Source organism: Fomitopsis serialis (assembly GCF_022376445.1).
Source record: "Fomitopsis serialis strain Sig1Antser10 chromosome Unknown B0H18scaffold_94, whole genome shotgun sequence".
Classification (NCBI taxonomy): Eukaryota; Fungi; Basidiomycota; class Agaricomycetes; order Polyporales; family Fomitopsidaceae; genus Fomitopsis; species Fomitopsis serialis.
This window is the reverse complement of record NW_025955054.1, coordinates 88,385-107,944: the sequence shown is the minus strand read 5'-3', so window position 1 is coordinate 107,944 and position 19,560 is coordinate 88,385. Positions and strand designations below refer to the sequence as shown.

General features: G+C 55.6%; 8 protein-coding genes across 8 annotated transcripts; 5 read left to right on the top strand and 3 right to left on the bottom strand.

The window, feature by feature from the left end:
- Positions 1–309: 309 nt before the first annotated feature.
- B0H18DRAFT_1123289 (uncharacterized protein) lies at positions 310–869 on the bottom strand (the record flags this gene model as incomplete). Its single annotated transcript, XM_048034665.1, has 4 exons — positions 310–396; positions 446–482; positions 531–706; positions 810–869. 4 exons carry the CDS (start codon positions 867–869, stop codon positions 310–312), a joined length of 360 nt encoding a protein of 119 aa, XP_047888703.1.
- A 262-nt stretch (positions 870–1,131) lies between these two features.
- B0H18DRAFT_1032890 (uncharacterized protein) lies at positions 1,132–2,630 on the bottom strand (the record flags this gene model as incomplete). The annotated part of the gene is made up of 1 exon (XM_048030144.1): positions 1,132–2,630. A coding segment is annotated over exon 1 (1,447 nt), but the record flags the coding sequence as incomplete, so codon positions are not given.
- A 541-nt stretch (positions 2,631–3,171) lies between these two features.
- On the top strand, positions 3,172–4,043 carry B0H18DRAFT_1086939 (uncharacterized protein; the record flags this gene model as incomplete). The annotated part of the gene is made up of 3 exons (XM_048032115.1): positions 3,172–3,435; positions 3,505–3,818; positions 3,878–4,043. 3 exons carry the CDS (start codon positions 3,172–3,174, stop codon positions 4,041–4,043), a joined length of 744 nt encoding a protein of 247 aa, XP_047888701.1.
- Positions 4,044–4,941: 898 nt separating this feature from the next.
- Positions 4,942–7,003, top strand: B0H18DRAFT_1032879 (serine carboxypeptidase). The gene is made up of 7 exons (XM_048030143.1): positions 4,942–5,188; positions 5,241–5,370; positions 5,424–6,121; positions 6,168–6,463; positions 6,516–6,691; positions 6,740–6,776; positions 6,826–7,003. The coding sequence occupies exons 1-7, from the start codon at positions 4,963–4,965 to the stop codon at positions 6,913–6,915; spliced, it is 1,653 nt and encodes a 550-aa protein (XP_047888700.1). The 5' UTR covers positions 4,942–4,962; the 3' UTR covers positions 6,916–7,003.
- A 1,299-nt stretch (positions 7,004–8,302) lies between these two features.
- B0H18DRAFT_684616 (uncharacterized protein) lies at positions 8,303–10,866 on the top strand. Its single transcript, XM_048039164.1, has 5 exons — positions 8,303–8,478; positions 8,545–9,614; positions 9,669–10,157; positions 10,230–10,381; positions 10,437–10,866. Exons 1-5 carry the CDS (start codon positions 8,375–8,377, stop codon positions 10,467–10,469), a joined length of 1,848 nt encoding a protein of 615 aa, XP_047888699.1. The 5' UTR covers positions 8,303–8,374; the 3' UTR covers positions 10,470–10,866.
- Positions 10,778–11,856, bottom strand: B0H18DRAFT_684610 (uncharacterized protein). The gene is made up of 4 exons (XM_048039163.1): positions 11,826–11,856; positions 11,098–11,764; positions 10,873–11,019; positions 10,778–10,816 (listed from the first exon to the last, which is right to left on the bottom strand). Exons 2-3 carry the CDS (start codon positions 11,542–11,544, stop codon positions 10,969–10,971), a joined length of 498 nt encoding a protein of 165 aa, XP_047888698.1. The 5' UTR covers positions 11,545–11,764; positions 11,826–11,856; the 3' UTR covers positions 10,778–10,816; positions 10,873–10,968.
- A 1,152-nt stretch (positions 11,857–13,008) lies between these two features.
- Positions 13,009–13,943, top strand: B0H18DRAFT_1123284 (uncharacterized protein; the record flags this gene model as incomplete). The annotated part of the gene is made up of 2 exons (XM_048034664.1): positions 13,009–13,325; positions 13,703–13,943. The coding sequence occupies 2 exons, from the start codon at positions 13,009–13,011 to the stop codon at positions 13,941–13,943; spliced, it is 558 nt and encodes a 185-aa protein (XP_047888697.1).
- Positions 13,944–18,924: 4,981 nt separating this feature from the next.
- B0H18DRAFT_1032850 (uncharacterized protein) lies at positions 18,925–19,501 on the top strand. Its single transcript, XM_048030142.1, has 4 exons — positions 18,925–18,990; positions 19,055–19,115; positions 19,179–19,303; positions 19,362–19,501. Exons 2-4 carry the CDS (start codon positions 19,059–19,061, stop codon positions 19,396–19,398), a joined length of 219 nt encoding a protein of 72 aa, XP_047888696.1. The 5' UTR covers positions 18,925–18,990; positions 19,055–19,058; the 3' UTR covers positions 19,399–19,501.
- Positions 19,502–19,560: the final 59 nt, after the last annotated feature.

Sequence of the window (19,560 nt, the reverse complement as noted above, 5' to 3'; positions counted from 1 at the left end):
TCGTATGCGTGTTATGGTCCAAGCGTCGCTCAGAATCGCCGCGGCGTGACCTGCGATCGATATTGTCTTCAGCGACAAGTACGTATGTATCACGGCTGTCACGTTTTCAAGTTCAGTTACTCATTTAGATCTTGGCTGCGTCAATCCCTGTAGTTGATCCTGCTGGCCACTTGACTACCGGGGGTCCTGCGGTGAATGTTACGGACGAGTGAAGTGTGGGCATGCCTCAAGTGCACTCCAGGTCAGCACCAGTAACGGCGCATTCCAGATACACTACAAAAGGTCATCGTATCAAACAAGATGGACGAGCTACACCCTCCTGAAAGGCACGCGCGTCGCGGCCTCGCTCGCGTTCAGCGTGAGCGGGATGTCGTACAGCCACCTTGTCACCAGGTCCTGCATCGCGCATCAGAATAGGAGCAGTGAAGGGGGACGAATGACTCACCAAGCCAGCCTCGGGCTGGTCGTACGGGACCACGGGCCTGTATCGAGTGCTAGACTCGCATCGGGACAACAAATGGGAGACGTACCCAGTCTCGTGGACAGTGACGAAGGTGATGTTGCCAGCGGTCTCGTCGATACCGCCTGCGCTGCGGACCGTGCCCGCGAGCGTACCCGTCTCGGTGGTTACCCACAGTGCAGCCTTCTTCGCCGCAAACTCCTTCTGGAAGCGCGTGTCGAGCTGCTCGACCCAGCGTTCGTTGCCCTGCACACAGTGGTCAGCATGCCCCATTCGGCCAACACGAGAGCAGACGCATAATGAAGTTGCACATCATGTCTGCGTTGCCGGCGTAGACGAGCAGCCTAACGCCGTCCTCGACGAGGTCGAGGAGGAGCACGGTGCTGTTGTGCGAGCCATCGCCCTGCATCGCGAACGCCTGGTTGCTCTCATAGTTGCGCGCCGGGTCGACGTCACGTCCAAATCCAGGAAACAATCATCTGTCAGCAAACAGATGTTCAATAAGTACATACACACATTGCTGGAATGCTCCAGCAATGAATTCTCAGTGGTATCGTACACGCACGAAGACAACTTGAATCGGAGAACGGGTCACTACTACGTGATGAGTGAATCGCCTGCGGCCGCTAGCTCTGCCTGGAACACCCCAAACCCCTCCGGTACAGAGTCATCACGCGCCTTCGTCATATCCCACAGATGCTTCTCGCACTCCTCAGCCAGCGCAGGGAGCTCTTCGTCTGCTCTGCATGCGTCGACGAATGGCTGGTGGTCGCTTTCAGTCAGAACGCGGTCTTTCAGCCCCAGGTCCGTCCTCTCCCTGAAAGCGCGCAGCTTTGCACACACGTCCTTGTGCGGGAACGTTGTGTGTTTCCAGGCGCGTTTCTGGCACTCGCGCGAACAGTAGCGCGGGACGCCGCAGCCGGCGCATCGAGCGAACGTTCGCTGTGCGGAGGCAAACGTCTCGAGGCATCCCGGCGCGCAGCAGCGACGTATCTTGGAAAGCCAGGAAAGGCCCTGCCAAACGGATTCGACAGGGTCCGAGGAGCTGTCGGTGACTTTCGCGCGTAGGTAGAGGATGGATTTGTGGAAGACGGTGGTGTCGTCAGGTGATCTGTGAGGGTAGAACATCGCGCCGAAGCGAGCGAAGAAGACAGCAAGGTCGGTGAATTGGTCTTCGGGAAAGAGAGTGGTACCCTCTCGGAAGAGCGCCAGGTGCTTGAGAATGGTGTCGCACATGAAGAGGAGGCCGAGGCTCTTCATCGAGCCCTTGTACGGTGCAGCCACGCGAACGAACAGCTCGATCTCGGCTGGGTTCCATTCCCCAAGGTCCATGATGGTTCTGCAAAAGTCCATGACAATGAGGAGAGTACACGCCCAGCTGCGTTCTACTTCAAAGGCAACAGGTGCTCCCAGTGTTGCCTTGCGCTCATGACACACACCAGTGATGAGGCCAGTGACTTTAATCGGCATCTCAGGGAGATAATGGAGCAGGTGAGGAAATATGGATCGACCGCAGATAGCAAGAAGATCGCCGACGAGCGAAAGGCCGTCTTGAAATCTGTCGATTGTACACCGGCGGAAGGAATCGGTGTAGCCTTTCATCGACTGCTCCAGGCCATGGGGAATAAGCTGGCTAGGATCGCCGGGCCACAGAGGCCTTCCGGTGTGCTTTTTGCGGTGCCGTTTGAGGCCGCTCTTCGCAGAGATACAGCCAACGGTCTTTGTTTCGACTGCATTATTGAGTATGCCGGCCAAGTGGCGGACGAGTGCTTGAGTGAAATTGTCAGGGGTGAACTTGTGAGCGACCTCAAAGGTATGTAGCCAGCCCAGCATCGCCCTCTGGTTGCGACCCGATGTACCCAGAGCTGAGCATGAGCAGTTCTGCAAGGAGGCCTCGAGTTCCTCTTCGTCTTGAGTCGAGCGTGGGCGGCTCACATAGGTAGCGCACGCACTCAGATACTCGGGGTATGTCTTGCGGAGATGCTCGTAGTGCTCGTCGTTGGGCCTGAAGTAGCGTTCGAATAGCGCGAAGCGGTCGTCTTTGCCTCCCCCGTCCAATAGGTGAAGGCAGCCGCAGAGAGCTCTTGCGCAGCCCTTTGGACGCGCCGGGTCCTTCATGCAAGATGTGAAAAGCTGGGCGACGATGTCAATTATCACCATCGTTTCAATCTTATCAAACAGCCATGACAGATATATCATCACGTTAGTCGTGCATTGTTCATTCAAGCAGCGCGAAGACGACTTACGTTCGAATAAGAGAGGTGAAAAGATCAATTGTTCAAACCAATCAGCGACCGCTAAGCTTCACGGCGCGGTGGAGGAGGAGGAGGATGAGTAGGAGGAGTAGGAGGAGATTCCATATAGTCACGATCGCGCGCCGTAGGACTCGGTGGCGTGGGACAGTGTACATCGCGCCGCAACGCAGCGAGCCTGGTCGAGTCGGACTCGACGTCGCCGACAACCTTGACCTCCTCTAAGGCTCTGTTAGCCCTGGTACATCGAATTCGCTGTCTCTTTCTCTTATTTCCTAACGTCGCCGTCACAAGCTCTGTGGTACCTCTATATGAACTTGGTCGGCTCAGAACATCCAGAGCGTCGACCGCTTTTGGCGAAGCCTCTCCATGTAGCCATCAGCTCGCCTTGGTTGTACCCGTTCAAGGTTCCGCTTCATACCGCTCTACAGAGCTGGTAAACTGACGATTCATTAGGGCATGTACTTCTTCATAGGTCACTCGTTTCTGTGGCCTGTTCTGCGAGCGAGGGTACTGCCATGTTTCATCTTGTCGCTCATTGTGTACACCTTCCTTTTCCTCGTTGCCTACCTCCCACAAGTCGCGTTCTTTGCGATATTCTATGGACGTTCGCTTGCATGGGTCAATGCCGCATTTCTCGTCCTCGGTGAAGGCGCTGCAATAGTCGCGATTCTATTCGAGGCATTCTTCGTGGACGAAGGCTTGGCTGACATCTTCGACGCTGTGAGTATCTCTCATACATTCCCTATTCGTTGTCATCGTCATGCTGATTGCGCATTGTCTCTGGTACAGGTGCTTATCCACGAAGGGCTGGATGACCTAGTGGCTCAAGGCCGCGATCTCGTTCCAGATGGCGCGGATCCAGTCAAGAAGCTGGGCAAGTCACGAATATCGCATGTCTACAGCCCATTTTCCTTCCGCCAGATCTGCGAGTTCGTTGTGCTCCTGCCTTTAACATTTGCGCCTGTCGTAGGCACGCCAATGTTTTTGATCTTGACGGGCTACCGTGCGGGTCCCTTGCAGCATTGGCGGTACTTCAAGCTTCTCGGTCTCACCGAGACAGAGAGGAAGCAAGCGATTAAGCGCAGACAGAGGAAGTATACATGGTAAGTAGTTCGTTCGTTGTCTCGGTCGTGTCGAGAGCGCTTACGTTTATGTTTTGTAGGTTCGGCACGGTGCATTTGGCTCTGCAGCTTATCCCAGGCCTAAGTATGTTATTCCTGCTCACAACATCGGTGGGATCGGCGTTGTGGGCGGCCAAATTGGAGAAGAAACGAAGGCTGGAAGCGATGATCGCTCAGAACATTGGGTTAAGTCTTAGCAATGTATAAGCTGGTGAGCGAACATATATTATGGGTTGACCAACGCGTTGACCGACATCGACGTGTCCAGCGGAGCGATCAACAGAAGGGCGTGGCTCAAAGTTCAAGGAACCACGGAATCGCAGACTCGTCCTGCTCAGTTAACGTGCCTCTCTCAGCATGTCACCAGTCTTCGAACACCTGTCGCGGCAATTTGGGGTCTCGACCTCGAGTGCTGTGTATTGTCCAGACGCGCTACACATTTTTATTGTCAAAATCCTCACCGACAAGCTCCTCACCGCTACCTCCGGCGTGCCCTTTATCCAAGACCTCGACGACGCAAATTCATACGGACTGGGCCCATGCGTACTGCCACTCGCTCGGCAAGGGGCTCGACGTGGTCGAAACAGTAAGCCCCGAAGATAACACGTGTAAGCATCGAGAGATGGGAGACGGCGCACGGAAGCCTTGAATGTTTCAAGCCAAGCCGCTGACATTGACGCTACTTATATTCGTTCGATATATTATAGGTTTCGTGCTTAGGATGCCATCGTTGGTAATGGCTACAGTCGCTGGTTGATGCTAGTACTAGTGGTTCGTCCGTGTATTATTATGTAGAGGACATTGCTCGACAGCGACTGGTGAATGTATTCACTTCGAGGGCGGACTGGCTTGCGATGCTGACGGTATACTATTGTTCAATCCTGGGGACCTCATTGTACACTCGAATTCGTCGTCGACGCTATGCGAAAGTGATACGCTTGTCGACTTGTATGATCTGCAACGGAGACTAGGACTGTCGAATACGGTCCAGTACTTACTTACAAGTTACCAAACAGGAGGGCTCGGACGGAACGCTCCGCCCAACCACGGCGCGGGAACGTGACCGAATAGGAGGAGAAGCGACGCGAGCGCCGGGCGCGGGGTGCACTACTCTGTCCCGACCACCATGAGGCCGCTGTATCTTTCTGTTCTGCTCGCCGCGGCCGTCTATGCTGTTCCAGCTGAGCAAGTGGTCATCGGAGACGACTTCTCGGCCGTGGCAAATACGATTCACGATGCCTTTGAAGGTGTGAAGCACGTTGCCCACCACACTATCAAGCATACGAAGGAGACGGCCACGAAGTGGGTAGACCTCATCGGAAGGACGCGAGTTCTGCAGAACGGGATCACCTGTAAGATGCACGCTTCGTGACGCATGAATACCGCTTACATACAAGGCGACAGACGAGCTCGTCCAGCACCCTGCCTTCAGTGAACACCAGTTGCGAGTGACAGAGCCCGAACTGTGTGATCCGAATGTCAAGCAATACTCAGGCTACCTCGACATCGCGCAGGACAAGCATCTGTTCTTTTGGTGAGTCCGAGTCACCTAGACACCTCTGGTTGGCACCCCTAATTCGCAACCAGGTTCTTTGAGGCTCGCCACAACCCTGACAACGCGCCTCTGCTTCTCTGGCTCAACGGCGGCCCAGGCTGCTCGTCGTCTACTGGCCTTCTCTTCGAGCTTGGTCCGTGTGCTGTGGCCCAGGACGGGGCGAACGTGACCTACAACGAACACTCCTGGAACGCGAATGCCAACGTTATCTTCTTGGACCAGCCTGTCGACGTCGGCTTCTCATACGCCGAGGAGGGCACGTCCGTGAACACGAGCCCCGTCGCGGGCAAGGACGTCTACGCCTTCCTGGAGCTGTTCCTCGGGCGCTTCTCCAAGTACGCTGATGCGCCATTCCACATCGCTGCCGAGAGCTACGGCGGGACGTACGCACCGAACATCGCGTCCGTCATCCACACGGAGAACAAGGCTCTCGCAGCCGCGCGTGCGCTCGACGTCGCCGTGCCGGGGCTGCTACCTATCAACCTCGCGTCTGTGATGCTCGGCAACGGGCTCACGGACCCCTACATCCAGCACGCGAGCGTCCCCGACTGGGCGTGCGAGGGCCCATATGCCGTCTATGACGACCCCAATGGTCCGGAGTGCCAGGCTCTGCGCGCAAAGGTGCCGACATGCCAGCGGCTCGTCAAGAGCTGTTACGACTTCAACTCGCGCCTCACGTGCGTGCCAGCGATCCTCTACTGCAACAGCCAGATCATGGGCCCGTTGATGCGTGAGTAGCCGTTGCACTTGCTTGCGAATCCACTGACGAGGCGCAGAGCTTGGCTACAACCCGTACGACGTACGCAAGAAGTGCGACCGTGAGAAGGACGGCGATCTGTGCTACAAGCAGATGTCCTGGATCGAGACATGGATGAATCAGCCCTCGGTGAAGCGTGCGCTCGGTGTGAACCCGACTCGCAACTTTGAGAGCTGCAACATGCAGGTCAACCAGGCATTCGCGATGCAGGGCGACGGCTCGCACAACAGCGCCGTGCTCCTCCCCGACCTCGTCGAAGACGGCGTCAGGCTGCTCGTGTACGCCGGCAACGCGGACATGATGTGCAACTTCATCGTGCGTCTGCTCTCGTATTGTCCGCGCGAGGCGTACTGACCACTGTGCGCAGGGTAACGAACGCTGGGTCGAGCAGCTCGACACGCGCTTCCAGAAGGAGTTTGCGGCGAAGAAGGCAGCGCCTTGGGTGACCACCGAGACGGGTACGCTCGCAGGTACGGTCCGCAGCGCAGGCGGTAACGACGAGACCGCTGGCAACATCACCTTCGTCACTGTCCACGAGGCTGGGTACGTTTCCCGTTCGTCGTCCTGGTGCGAGTCTAACTCTCAATACAGGCACATGGTCCCGTACGACCAGCCCGAGGCTGGCTTGGTGAGTCATTCGTCCCCCTTCACTGCTCCTTTTCTGATCAACGATGCAGGACCTGGTGACAAGGTGGCTGTACGACATCCCGCTCACGCTGAACGCGAGCGAGGCCGCAACGCGCGTCCCTTTCAAGGGAAGGGCGTAGGATTTTCATGTAATACTAGTATCGCCACTGTTCGTGTTTTGTAAGTGTGGTTTAGACGACTCGTCGAGAAAGATCTTTGCATTCGGAATGCGGCATGAGGCGCCCCGAGGATATTCTGGCGGTTGGAATTGACTGCGCCTGACAGGACAGCGGTGGTTTCTGCGCGATCGCACGATCCTGTGATTGCTCCATGCAGTACGACTTGATCATACTTGCTGCTTTGATCTAGTCTTCCTAGGCCGACCCGAACGACCCCTTTGACGAAGAGTGGGTGGTCTTTGCCGCTCGGAGCCCCCACGATCTTACAGTCATTTGGGCAACACAGAGTGGGTCCACTGTATCCTTTGCAATCACGAGCAACAGACATGAAGCCACAGCAGACGACAAGCCATGCATACCACGACGACGGACGAACGTGGACGCATATTGATGTGTTCTTGCCCATGTACATGGATGAAGCGCGAATGTATGGTGCGTCATTATGTCAGTATTCCGGCTGCCTATCTGCTCACTCTCGTGAGGAATTGCTCCATCTCGACAACGCCGTGGTGTTTGTGGCATCGCTCTTGAAGATTCACTCGCTGGGTAGCTGGTGTGCCGGAGCTCGCCCTGTTGTCTCGAGATGCTGCGGTGAGGGCCAGCCCTTAGCCTCCGATCCGCTCTGCTGATGTCAGTTTCCCTTCGCGCGCGCCAACTCATGCCCCCTATCCATAATCTTGCTATGAATGCATTCACATGTTTAACCATGTCAGGCTCCGCTGGCTACGTCCGCTCCCGAGCAGCATACCACTCGTTTTCTCGCTCTCATCCTGCTGGATACGCTGATCATGGACAACGTTCGCTCGTTCTTCTTGAGCGACTCGGATGGTACGCAGTACAGGAACTTGGGCGGATTTAGTGAGCGAGACACTGATGCGCCTCACCTCGCTTCTCATCTGTACCCATGCGATGAATATCAATAGAATGTTAGAGCGGCAAGACTATAACGCAATGCTGCGTCCGCCGTCCATGGACACAGTCCGTTCGATCATGTGCGTGAGGCCTTGTGAGGTCTGATGCCGCGCGATAAGAGCGCGTGCTGGTAATATGACGATACTGTGTCTCTTGAAGTCCGTAGTACAAATCATATGTTGCCTCCCGCGTTCTGCGCGTGCTCTACGCTTAAGCCTTGCCAACGACTCCTACCACTGCTACTGGTCCGACATTCCCTCAGAACCTACCATCTCTCTCGCCGGCCGCTTCTACCTCGGGTGATCGCGCCCGAGCGCCGCATTGAAGCTCAAAAAGACTTTCACGGGTGAGATCCAAGTGGAGTGGTGTCTGCACGATATAACCTGATACTTCTGCACTCTATGCAGGGCATCAATCGTCAACTCAGATACTACTCGAAATTCTGCAGACGTAGTCAGGTGAGGTATACTTTCCAACATGTACCGGGTCACTGTATCATAATGACCCCATGCCGGGTTACCAGATGACGGGTGTGGTCGATGGTGCAGACAGGCTGCTGGAAGGTCATGATCAATACCTGGACTCTTGCTTCAGACCACCCACGTACTCAAAGTATGCCTTCTGTTTACTCTGGCGCCCATTGCTCGAATGACATATTCACTTGTCTCGTCGACGCAGTAATACCTATCCGCGATTTCCGCCGGAACTGATCGACCACATTTTCGAGATCCTCCGGTACGATCCTTTTACACTGACGAGGTGTCGCTTCATTTGTCACGCTTGGTACCATGCTGCAAAACGCCTCTTCTGGGGCAGCTGGCTCGAGTTGGGAACCCGAGAGGTCTTGGACGACTGCGTACATATGTTCTTGTCAAATGGCAATCGACCGTATGGCAAGACATTTACCAGCCTGAAGATTGTGGAGGATCCTCAAAGGCCCTTCATACGCGTCTTTCCAATGTGCATCCCCGGGTACATTCTACCACGATTGACGAGCCTAGGGATAGAGGACTTCGACTGCGCAGTCGCAAGGCCACATGATCGCTTCTTCCACTCCCTCTCCTACTACACTGGCATCACAAGACTAGGTATCACACAGTGCTGCTTTCGCAGTATGGCAGAACTCCGTAGGATTTCCAATGCACTACCGAGCCTCGAACACTTGTCTCTCTGGGACGTCACACTGCAGCACCCGCTGGTACCTGATCCAGTGACCCGCTACGTTCCCTCGTACCGCAACAAGCTCAAGAGAATCGGACTTGGGACTTATCACCCAACTTCCGAGTCGGCTGCTCACTTGTATGAACACGGTCGATTGTTGTTGGACGTATGTGCGACGTACCCATACGTAACAGAACTAGAGTTGGACCTCCGCTGCTACTCCTCGTTCTCACATCTTCATCGGGTTTTATCCCATTTCTCCCATCTGTCCAACTTGTCGCTACGGAATGCATTCGGCCCCCATGTCGAGCCTGCGTCAATGGCGGACATGACCCTGTACACAGCACATGCACCAAATCCCTCGCTGTCGACTTTCGGACTCGTTTACGTACCCCAATTGTGGGCATCCCAGCTTCTGAAGCTGTGGTCAACACCGCAAGTGTGTAGCCAACTGGAGGTCATATGGCTTGACTTCACTGCCATCGAGGATGCCCCATGTGCAGATCTTGGACCACACGTTACAGAGGTCCTGCGTCTCGCCGGAACTGCGCTCAAGACGCTCGAGCTTGAGTGTTATCTCGCTAATGGTAAAAATCTTGGTGTCTCGCTATTGCAATTTCAGTCGCTCATCGAAACCACAGGATACGATGTCGTACCGCGACTTACAGCAAATACAGCACTGACAATGCTAACGGTGCACTTTCGCGCTGTCGAACCGTCACTTCCGAGGATCCAGAGGGCCCTATGTATCTTGCTATCTGACATCCGAAGCTCGCATTTGGGGCGGCTCAGAATCACCATTAATCTGTCCCACTCCGAGACGTCTGAATATGGGGACGAGGTGTTGGTCAGCGAGACAGACTCTCCCAGCTTCACCTTCGATTTCCAGAGTGTACTCTCTCGTGGCGTCTTTCACCGGCTTCCAGCACACTCTGAGCAGGACGAGGCGGGTGTTGTCATTCAAGTCCAGACGGACTCGGAAGAGATCCAAATCGCCACAATGTCTGCGATCAAGTCGTATATGATCAACCTGTTCGCGCCGTGGCTGGATCGCGAAGTCTTACGGCTCCACTTCATTCCCGATCCTGACGGTGAATTGTCCGTCACTCGTGATCCCTCATCAGTACTTGGTGAGTGTCACGACTCCGTTGTCCGTAAAGGCGCAGCCGTGATCTGCTCAGTGCGCTCATCCGCTCGACTAGGGACGCATACCAGCATTACGAAAATCCAGGACGCGGGAGATGACGAAAGCGGAGGAAACGTGTGCGATGCTAGTGGAGATACAGATGTGATTTCTCCGGGGCCGATAGACGGTGCGCTTGGAGTTGCAGGACTGACCTCGGACTATCAAGTTGTATGCCACTCGATTCTTGCTATACTGGAAACCACTTTACTCACAAACAACCCAGGTCAACAACCGAACTCGGAGAGCGCCTTTGTGAACGGCGTTCGGCGCGGTAATCCACCGGACATCTCGCCGCTACACGCTTAGCAGGCTTTTGCAGTCGATTTGCGAGACTCATGACGAGAATCCTTGGAATTGGAGCTGAAGAACGGACGTGCAGGGTTAGGATTCGGGAACATGGGCGTGATACACACAGGACAGGATGGATCATAGGTTTGCGAGGTCGTTAGGGGACGTGCAGGACTCACCGCGCGTACTGCTGTAAGAATCATGTTGTCTATTGTATGCGCTCCCTTCGTATGACACCGCCGACTCCGAGCTAGCTAGCACTCTCAGGCCCGTGCGTCGGAGATATGATACCATTCGTCCGTTGTCACGGTCGTTCTGGGCGCGGGCATCAGTTCCCGCAAATGTACAACTTGAAGCTGATACGGACGCACACGAAGGCGGAGAGCAGCGTGGCGACGCGACGCTGAAGCCCTCTAGGCTCGCCTATCCAGCTGTCCACTTGCTGCCAGGCATGTCGAGTGACTGTCTCAGCGGAACGAAGATCTCGTATACGCGTTTGGCGTCGCACCGCACTGGACCTAAGTACGACGGCGGAGAGTATCGATACCATCTGCATTAGGATCGCAAGTCTTATATAAGATCCAGTGGTTTCACACCTTAAACATGGCTATTGTACATTCACGGAGCATCGTCGTAACTAAGGCAGTACGGACGCACAAGTCCGCTGTGCAATAAGATCCGCGGATCGGCGGCCCGTGGCGAGGACATCCTTCGCAAGTGGTCGGTCCCCGAGCGTTGCTGGCCGACGAACTGCGCGTTCTCTCCACTCGGCCCACGCATGGGTCGGATGACGGCCGTAGGTTGTCGACGGAACCGGCAAACGGGGAGCGCAATGCATCCGCTGCCCATTCGCGGCAGATTGTCGCCGGGCGTCGCGTACGTGGTAAGGCTCGTTGGGGAGAGGCTGACCGTCGATGCCTAGCGACACCGTCGGCTGGCGTGCGAGCCAGGTATATGCGTGGTGGGGGTAGATCGTCAGGTGCGGGGATGATAAAAGGCGAAGGAACCGCGATCGTGGGCGTTGGCGGGAGACTAGACGACATCAGAGCGAGATTACGAGACTTGTGGCGTACAATCCCGGTTGTCGGCCCAGAGGTTTGACGGCCAGCACAACTTGATGAACGACTCGTAATCCGCGCTGCAGCGTCGCGGTGTATTCAACCAGATGAGAACGAAGAGATGCTTCATCCATTCGGACTCGTGTTGATAGGTAAACCTGAGGGCCGAACCGCGAAGGAGCCTGACGAGATGCTCGTGCCGCGCCTAACCAGATGAACGTACGTCCTTGAGCGTCGAGTCTTGGGACGTACAAAGGTTCACTCACGGATGGGATCGTGATGCACAAGACGCGCAACAGCCTGCTGAGGCTCCAAAGGTGCAGCATGAAAGCCTCGGACCGCACGCTGCTCTTACTGCAACAGCACCGGAAGACGCGTATCCTCTGCAGACTGTAAATATCCGGGTCAGCGTGGGACGCACGGATATGATAATCGATGCCAGCAGAAGGATGAACGGATAGGTGCACGTCTGCGGGATACGGACGAACACGACAGTTCGACCGCGAGCTTGCAGAGAAGCAGCGGCATCACCACGAGTACATCGCCTGAAATGAGGAAGTGGTGGGGGAGAGAATATGACTACTCACCCATCCGCCCGAGGTACGTAGCAGACTCTCCGGAGGGGCGTAAGTAGATGCAGCTGCAACCTTGAGATGCATGTGAAGCTTGCTCACAGTCGCCTGAGCAAAGATCTGACGGTCACTCTCCAAGCTCGAAAGGATTGACTCAAGACTCACCGAATTGTCCCTGGTCGCCCTCCCTCTACTGTCAGCGGCCTCCAGATATGCATCTTGCGAGGATATTCAAGTGCGGTACGGGATCGCAGGAGCGGCCTGCAGGCGGAACGGAGAGCACAGCTTGGTCGGACGGGAGTCGAGCCGAACGGATTTGGGACAGCGGCTAGCACGGGCGCGGAGGGTGAGTGGAATGCAATGACTCGAAGCAGCAAGGGTCTGCACACTGCATAAGTAATAGACGTGGGTCAGAATTGGCTGTGGGGCCGCGCCGAGAAGATCTTTGAGTGTTGGACGGTGAGGTGTATGGCCTTCAGGGGACAGCATCGCGGATGCAAGAGGGCAGCTATGCGAGAGGCGCGACATGTGGTCCATGTTGTCGTCGGCGTCGCAGGTGGCGGGGCCCGGGCCAGTGAGCGAGTCCTCCTCCGCGGCACGCTCATCACGTGCCATGTCGCGCGACGCGTACCGTCATCGAGTCTGACATGGTTGTTGCTTCCTCCTCACATCCGCTTCGACCTCGGTTCTTGCTTCGACCTCAGGCCTCACATCCCAGTCCGTATTCGTTTTGAATCATCGATTACCGCTTCGATTAGAGCTTGTTGCATGAAGGAAATTCATGAAATTGGTTCTAGTAGATGGCGTCTGGGGCTTACTTCTGTCACGGTGTCCCGACGATCGAAGAAACCCACATATCCGCATCACGCCGTGCGTAATGCGCTCTCTGGACACCTCCATCGTCGAATTCCCCAAATCGACGCGTCAGCGCGTGCCCGAAGACCACGCGTTGGACGCGCAGATGGGTACGTCTCTGCATCTGATTTTCCTTCTCTCGCAGCAACGTAATGTCCCCCAGAAGTATCATCTTTCCGATGTCAGCATCGACAAGGCATGGCAATCCCTCGAGCTATGTAAAAGCCACGCTACAGCCTGTATCGGCATCTTGAGTCAATCCATGCGTATAGGAGCAAATGGGGTCCACGCGAGCGCGGACACGGGCGATGCTCCATCAAGTGCCTCTGGAAAGCGAAGGTACGTGCAGTGATGCCACGTACATGATGCGCTCGCTCGAGCGCAGCGGCCTCTGTGGGATCCGAACTAGCTTGTGGATCTTTCACGCCCAGACACACCCTGTCTATCATCCCGAGTTGCCTATGTATCGTCACTTGGGATTCCTGGAACGGGGACCACACCGCGGTGCCTTCACGCAGACGGCTGGCAGGGATTCCAAGGTATGCGAACGGACCTTCGATCGGCGACCCGGACGCGTGTCGATTGTCCTCGACACATCCTCTCTGTCGAGCCGCTCGAACCTGTCGATGTGACGAGCCTCCGCAAGATCTTATGGACGTGCTTCCCTCGTAACAGCGCTACTGCTCTCGTCTCGCGCTCAGTTGTCAACCTGCAAGGCCCGAGCCACGGAAAAGCTGTTCATGCTCCTCTCCCTCCCTCCTCGCCGCGGGTGGTGAGGACCACATCATCACGGTCTGGGACATGGCGACGAAGAAGGAGGTCGCTCGGTTTCTCGGGCACACCGACAACGTGAAATACCTCTCCTTCTCCCACGACAATAGGCATATCGTGTCTGCATCCGCTGATGGTTCTGTGTGCAAATGGGAGCTGCCAGCCCTGGCGACGACGACAGCTTAGACGGAAGTGGCTGTAACGCATATCTGAACACTGAAGCCTAACCCCAATATTCACCGGATGAACGAAGGGGACTGACGGAGTTCATCAAACAACGCGCGAAGGCGCTAGATGCAAGCCTCACGTTGTGGATGAACGAGCAGCTAAATATGTACCAGGTTTCGCAGAACGAGACGAATCATACCAGATGGCCCATGATCGGATACCAGTAGTATACGCAAATACGGAGCTCTTGAGCCATCATTTTCCCGGGTGTGAGTCCTGGGACTGGGAGACGTGCAAGTGAGATAGCCTACCGAAAACCGCTAGCACAGCGGCGCTGTGCAACGAAGTTCAGAATTTTTGAGTTGAATTGAATGCCGCGACATGCATTGCCCTAGACCACTCAACGTGATTGACTCCAGTGTCCCGACTGACTGGAATCCCCTGATCCGACGTACTATAACCATGCCGCATCTACCGGTGTGCTATGTTAAGCGACACGATGTACCGAAGAGCCTCGAAGATGAGAGAAGACAATCTTTCTGTGGCTCTAGGCGTTTGGTCCGATGGTCGTCTGTCCGCCAGCGAACTTGACGACTCGTGCAGCGTGCTGCTGTTACAGGGCCCCTCGTTCCAGTAATAGCCAGGCTGAGTCCGAGAATTGAAACCAGAGGTTCGAACGGTTATGGCCCTTGAAAGTTTGATCGATGCTCGTAAAACGTACTAGAACATCCTGAATTCAGCCGGAAGCTCGGATACAGTAAGTATGCAGCGCGGTATGACACCATTCAGTGAGCATTATATCTCCCACCTCGTTTTTGACCATCGCCGACTGCTTCAGGCAACAGTCAGTCGCTATATGTGCCCAACACCCGGACCTTGTGCAACATTGGCGACAGAACACGTACGGGGCCCTGCATTGATAGGAGGCAATAGTACACACTGGCCTGGTCTTCTGCGTCCTGGCCTTGCACCACGCGTGCATTTCCTGTCGATGGAAGGCTACTTGCTTGATATCCATGCATTCTCGACTCACGCGCCGGTGCGGCGTGGACGCGGGCAGTCGGTGGCCATGTGCATGTGCAGTTGGACCACTCGACGTAACCTTGTAGGCCCTGGTACGAAGGCGGCTCAGCACATGCGGCGAGCTCATGCACTGCCGAGTCCACTCCGGTTCATACAAACGGAATGACCTTGCATCTCGTCAGCTTGAACCTATTGGACGTCCGCCGCCTCCGTCTACTCAGCATGTACTGCCCGGGTCGCGCCACACTGCCAGTGCCATCTCTGCGAGCATATGGTTATCGTAGCACCTTGCATCGGTAGGAAGCACGCACCTGGCAGAACCCATGATACGGAAGACCTGACTGCGTAAGTACATCGCCTCCCATCGATGCAGGGTTCCTTTCGTGCTCTGATGCATGACGTCCAGGACACCATCGATGTTCGTAATGAGGCGCGAGACGCAGCTCGCCGAAGGGCTGTTCACTATCCCTGTCTGACTGGATTCTAGGTACAACTGTCTTGAGCAACTGAGAACATTCTAGTACACTTACCGAGCGCCCACGATGGATCGATGACTCGGAGAGGCCCAGAATAAACCGGTGTTTGGGAATAGCCCCGCATGGCGACTAGCACAAAGGCTGTGCGTTGACAGGACGAGTTGATCGTCTCGTCGGGGCACAGACAGTCAAGACGTCTAGATCCATAAATATATTGTCTTACTGCACAATAATCTGTGCGTCGTGTCGCTTTACATGAATTGCTCCAGTAGGATTCTGCAGAGTCAAGATCGTCAACCTTGGCACGAATAGAGATTTGACGAACTTGCACGTACCCGTTAGCATGAAGGGAGCACGCGCTGTAGATATACCGAGGTATCGAGTTGCTCATGGACGAGGGACGATGCTAACACAACTTAGACGTGCATTGGCACTCTTGAGAACACAAGCCACACGCGCCCCGGACGCGCAGCTCGAAGCCTGGGACGCAGCCGCTTAGCACCGGCAGAGTGGTCCTATCTGCGCGCCCCGTTCGGATATTCGTCACGAAGCTCAGTGGTTGAAAGCAATTACGGGCACGCCGAGCTGTCCAGTGAACGGGAATTGATGTTCATCAGTGTATCGTCATGACATGTGAACAAAGTGACACGAACCTATGCATCCGGCGTCATCCTCGAGCGAGCGTCGAGTTCTGTCCGCCTACGTATCATCTTCGTTGTTATGGATGCAGGACGAATCCTCGCTATCGCGCACGTCTCATTCATTGCCGTCCAACGCCTGATCCAAGCGGACTGAGCGTGTGCAGAGACACATCGTCATCGTTGAGCGCGAGCCTTGGCTGGCGGTCCATGGCACACGAACGATTTCGTCGCAATCAGCACCACTATCAGGCAGGTCGTGCAGAAACATGCTGTACTGCATGACTTGCTCGAACTCCTTTTGACTCAAGCAGAGCTACATTGGGTTTCTACGCCCGTCGCCGGCGATCCCGACGAACAGCACCGATCGAGCATCCAAGCCGTCCAGTCTTAGCAGACATCCCGGACACCATCTCCGAATGAGAGATGTAGAAAAGGGTGCCACAAAACTCACTGAGCTGAGTAGGCCATAGACCGTCACGATCGCACCCCCAGAGATGGGCAGCTGACGGGGGATCACTGTACCCTTGGATCGTAGCACGAGCGATGTGTGCCAAGTGCGGTCCTCCACAAGATGGCATCCGTTCCATAGTACGCTGAGAGCTACCTCATCCACGCCTGCGCCCTGATCGAGATCAGCCGCGACAACAGACATCGAGGGTGCGAGCCCGCGGTCGCGCAGGAGATGATGTCTTGGGTGCAGTGCATCTGCAGAATACAGCCGTACTCCAGAAAAGCCAGCACAAGACGCGCGTCGCATCGCCGGTGGATCGCACTCATGTCCGTCCGTCCGATCAGCGTTGGCGAGCCGCAGGTTCGTACTGCGCTCAAATCGAATTTGAAGGCTGTATGCGGGCGGCGGACGGGCGAATCACAGAGCACTGTTCGTTGAGGTAAACAAGCTCCGGAAACGTTAGGATGCCACGTACGGATACCGAGACGAGCAGACGCACGAACGCTAGTGCCGACATCGTTTTCACGCCCCTTCCTTGGACCAGAGGACTTGATGGGGAGAGAAGCGGCGACGAACGAGTGATGGTTCTGCAACGCCCGCCACGTTGTTCCCTCACCGACGACGAACGGAACCAAGTTTGATAGATACATTAATGGACGACTTACCGGTTATGGCACTGGGACGCTCTCACACCCTAGGCAAGCTCTATGCGTCCTGTGCTGGTTGACGTGACGAATGACGAGCGAGACGATAGGAGATTTGTGTGTGTGACCGAATTTCATCTCGAATGCCGAGCGAGGATCTTTTGCTGCGAGAATTGGTCGACTTCGTAGTGCTCGCAAAACGTAGCACTGAAGCGCACCTTCCTGGACTGAAGAGCCTAGCCGTGAGCGTCTGCGAGATCGCGTTGGTCGTGTTCGTGGCCGTCCGCACGCTACCCATAGCGAGCGAAGACCCCCGCACGGATATATTGAACGCGTGTCGAAGCCGGGGATCGACAGCGTTGGCTTCGGATGGATTTTGGAGGCGAGGGATGACGAACAGTCTTTCAGCGAATCACGGATGAGATTAGTGTGTGCGGTTGAACAGAATAGTAAGACGTACAAACGTACTCCTCGGAGGATGTATGCGCATATGTTCGTGCGTCGTCGAAGAGAATGGACACTGATCAAGCACCGTTGAGTTTGTAGAGTGATGGAAGGATGTCACCAAGACAAAAGACATGCACTACGAAGATACCAATGTTAGCCCGAGGTTTCCGTAGGGAGTTTGAATTGATGCAGGCTGGGAACTGTGCCTCTGGCTACAATACTGCGGAGGATCACTGGGATAGCTTGTCGGCTATATAAAGCAGGGGGCAATTGCTGTGGGACAACGTCAGTCTACAACAGAAATCCGATGGATGTAGCCCGCCTACGTCTGCTGTTCAAACAAACGATAGCTTCCAACCCGTCGTCTACACGTCCCCTGCCACGTCGCGTTCCAGTGCAAGACCCAGTAATATACAGACATGTATAGCAAGTCTTTCGGCAACGAAAGGTCCAGCTTGTGCCAGGTGCGGAAAGACAAGCAACATCGACCGGCCGCACCAAAATGAAACATATGCGTAAAATTTGTACTCACTCGGTACCCAGATCTCCACGAGCTCGACTCTCTCCGCCGGTAACGCGCTTCCTACACCAGCTTACAAGAAGCACGAGGCCCGGGAGACATACGGACGCGGTGGATGGCACAGACTGTCACGGATCAGAACCAGGACGACAGGGACAGCGTCGAGGCCATGAAGAGGCGGACACGAAGGTTCGTATGCAGGGAAGAGCACGCGCTGGCGAGTCGCAGAGGAGTGCTGGTGTCAAGAACGGAGCGCGAGCTGAAGAATGTACTCGGAGGGGGAGTTCGAGGGATGCGTGAGACTTCAGTAGTACGCAGGCCTCAGAAGGTCGCAGCCCTGTACAGTGTGCTCCAGGCCATAGACAAGTGGGCCGCGCAGTGCTGGCGTATGCAGCGAGACAGGCTGGTTGGAGCGTGGGATAGCCTTCGAGGGAAGCAAGCACGAACAAGGGCTCCGATTGACGGTCCAACAAGGATGAACGCAGCCTCAAGCCATGGCGGTGGCTTGACGAGGAGGAGGGGATTCGTGAAGTGCCCGACGCGTGCATCACGTGCAGACGCGCGGATTCAAGTCGTCATCGCGTCTGACACATCCGCTGTGCTCAGGCTTGCCATCCAGGTCGTTGCAAGAACTCATTGAGTGCTCACGCGCACGATACACCTTTTTTGGTATGTCATTCGCTTCGAAGGGCTCATGCGTGTTGGCTCGGCGCATCCTCGGCGCCTGGGACCCCAGTGGCGCGCAGATAGAACCACACCTCTGCCAATAAAGTGATTGTGTCCCGGGCTTCGCGACCGCCGGGGCGTGTGGCTTGTGTTCCCAAGAGTGCCAACGCACGTCCTAGATGGGTCGCCGGTCGGCGCTGTCCCTCGTCCATGAGCGACATGATACGATTTAGCGAAAGAGTGTGTGCCCTTCCTGCTCACGGGTATGTGCAAGTCCGTCAACCCTCCGTTTGTGCTACCGTTGACGATCTTCTGCAGGATCCTAATGGAGCAGTTCATGTTGAGTGGCACGACGCACAGAGTCTTGTAAAAAAAGAGAATCTACCTGTGGGTCTGGACGACTCGACCGTCTGTGCGCCGACGAGATGGTCAACTCGTCTGTCAATGGACAGCCTTGGTGTCAGTCGCCATGCGGGCATTCTTGGCCTCTCATCGACATTGTGGGCGCTCGGTAAGCCCACTAAAGCGCGTTCAATTGCCCAAGACAGCCGTACTTACGTGGAATCTAGTCAGAAGGGCAGATGGTACACAGCCCTCTTCGGTGAGCGAGACGCGCCGGATGCGCCTCACACCGCATTGCGAACATCGACTGTGGCCCAGACCTCATGCATCAGAACACGAACGAAACCCTGCCTCGAGAGTAGGAAATGTACTTCTGCATTCAGGTCGTCCATGTCCCGTGTTCTACTACGTGCGCGCTTTCTACC

Excerpts from the sequence above, each read along its gene's own strand:
- B0H18DRAFT_684616 (XM_048039164.1), top strand. The coding sequence starts at position 8,375 with ATGCCGGGTTACCAGATGACGGGTGTGGTCGATGGTGCAGACAGGCTG. Across the intron at positions 8,479-8,544 it reads AGACCACCCACGTACTCAAA|TAATACCTATCCGCGATTTC; the intron begins GTATGCCTTCTG and ends TCGTCGACGCAG. Across the intron at positions 10,382-10,436 it reads TGACCTCGGACTATCAAGTT|GTCAACAACCGAACTCGGAG; the intron begins GTATGCCACTCG and ends CAAACAACCCAG.
- B0H18DRAFT_1032850 (XM_048030142.1), top strand. The coding sequence starts at position 19,059 with ATGTGCAAGTCCGTCAACCCTCCGTTTGTGCTACCGTTGACGATCTTC. Across the intron at positions 19,116-19,178 it reads TGACGATCTTCTGCAGGATC|CTGTGGGTCTGGACGACTCG; the intron begins CTAATGGAGCAG and ends AAGAGAATCTAC. Across the intron at positions 19,304-19,361 it reads CATCGACATTGTGGGCGCTC|GTCAGAAGGGCAGATGGTAC; the intron begins GGTAAGCCCACT and ends ACGTGGAATCTA.
- B0H18DRAFT_684610 (XM_048039163.1), bottom strand. The coding sequence starts at position 11,544 with ATGTCGTCTAGTCTCCCGCCAACGCCCACGATCGCGGTTCCTTCGCCT. Across the intron at positions 11,020-11,097 it reads GTACAATAGCCATGTTTAAG|GTCCAGTGCGGTGCGACGCC; the intron begins GTGTGAAACCAC and ends CGTCGTACTTAG.
- B0H18DRAFT_1032879 (XM_048030143.1), top strand. The coding sequence starts at position 4,963 with ATGAGGCCGCTGTATCTTTCTGTTCTGCTCGCCGCGGCCGTCTATGCT. Across the intron at positions 5,371-5,423 it reads GACAAGCATCTGTTCTTTTG|GTTCTTTGAGGCTCGCCACA; the intron begins GTGAGTCCGAGT and ends ATTCGCAACCAG. Across the intron at positions 6,122-6,167 it reads GATCATGGGCCCGTTGATGC|AGCTTGGCTACAACCCGTAC; the intron begins GTGAGTAGCCGT and ends GACGAGGCGCAG.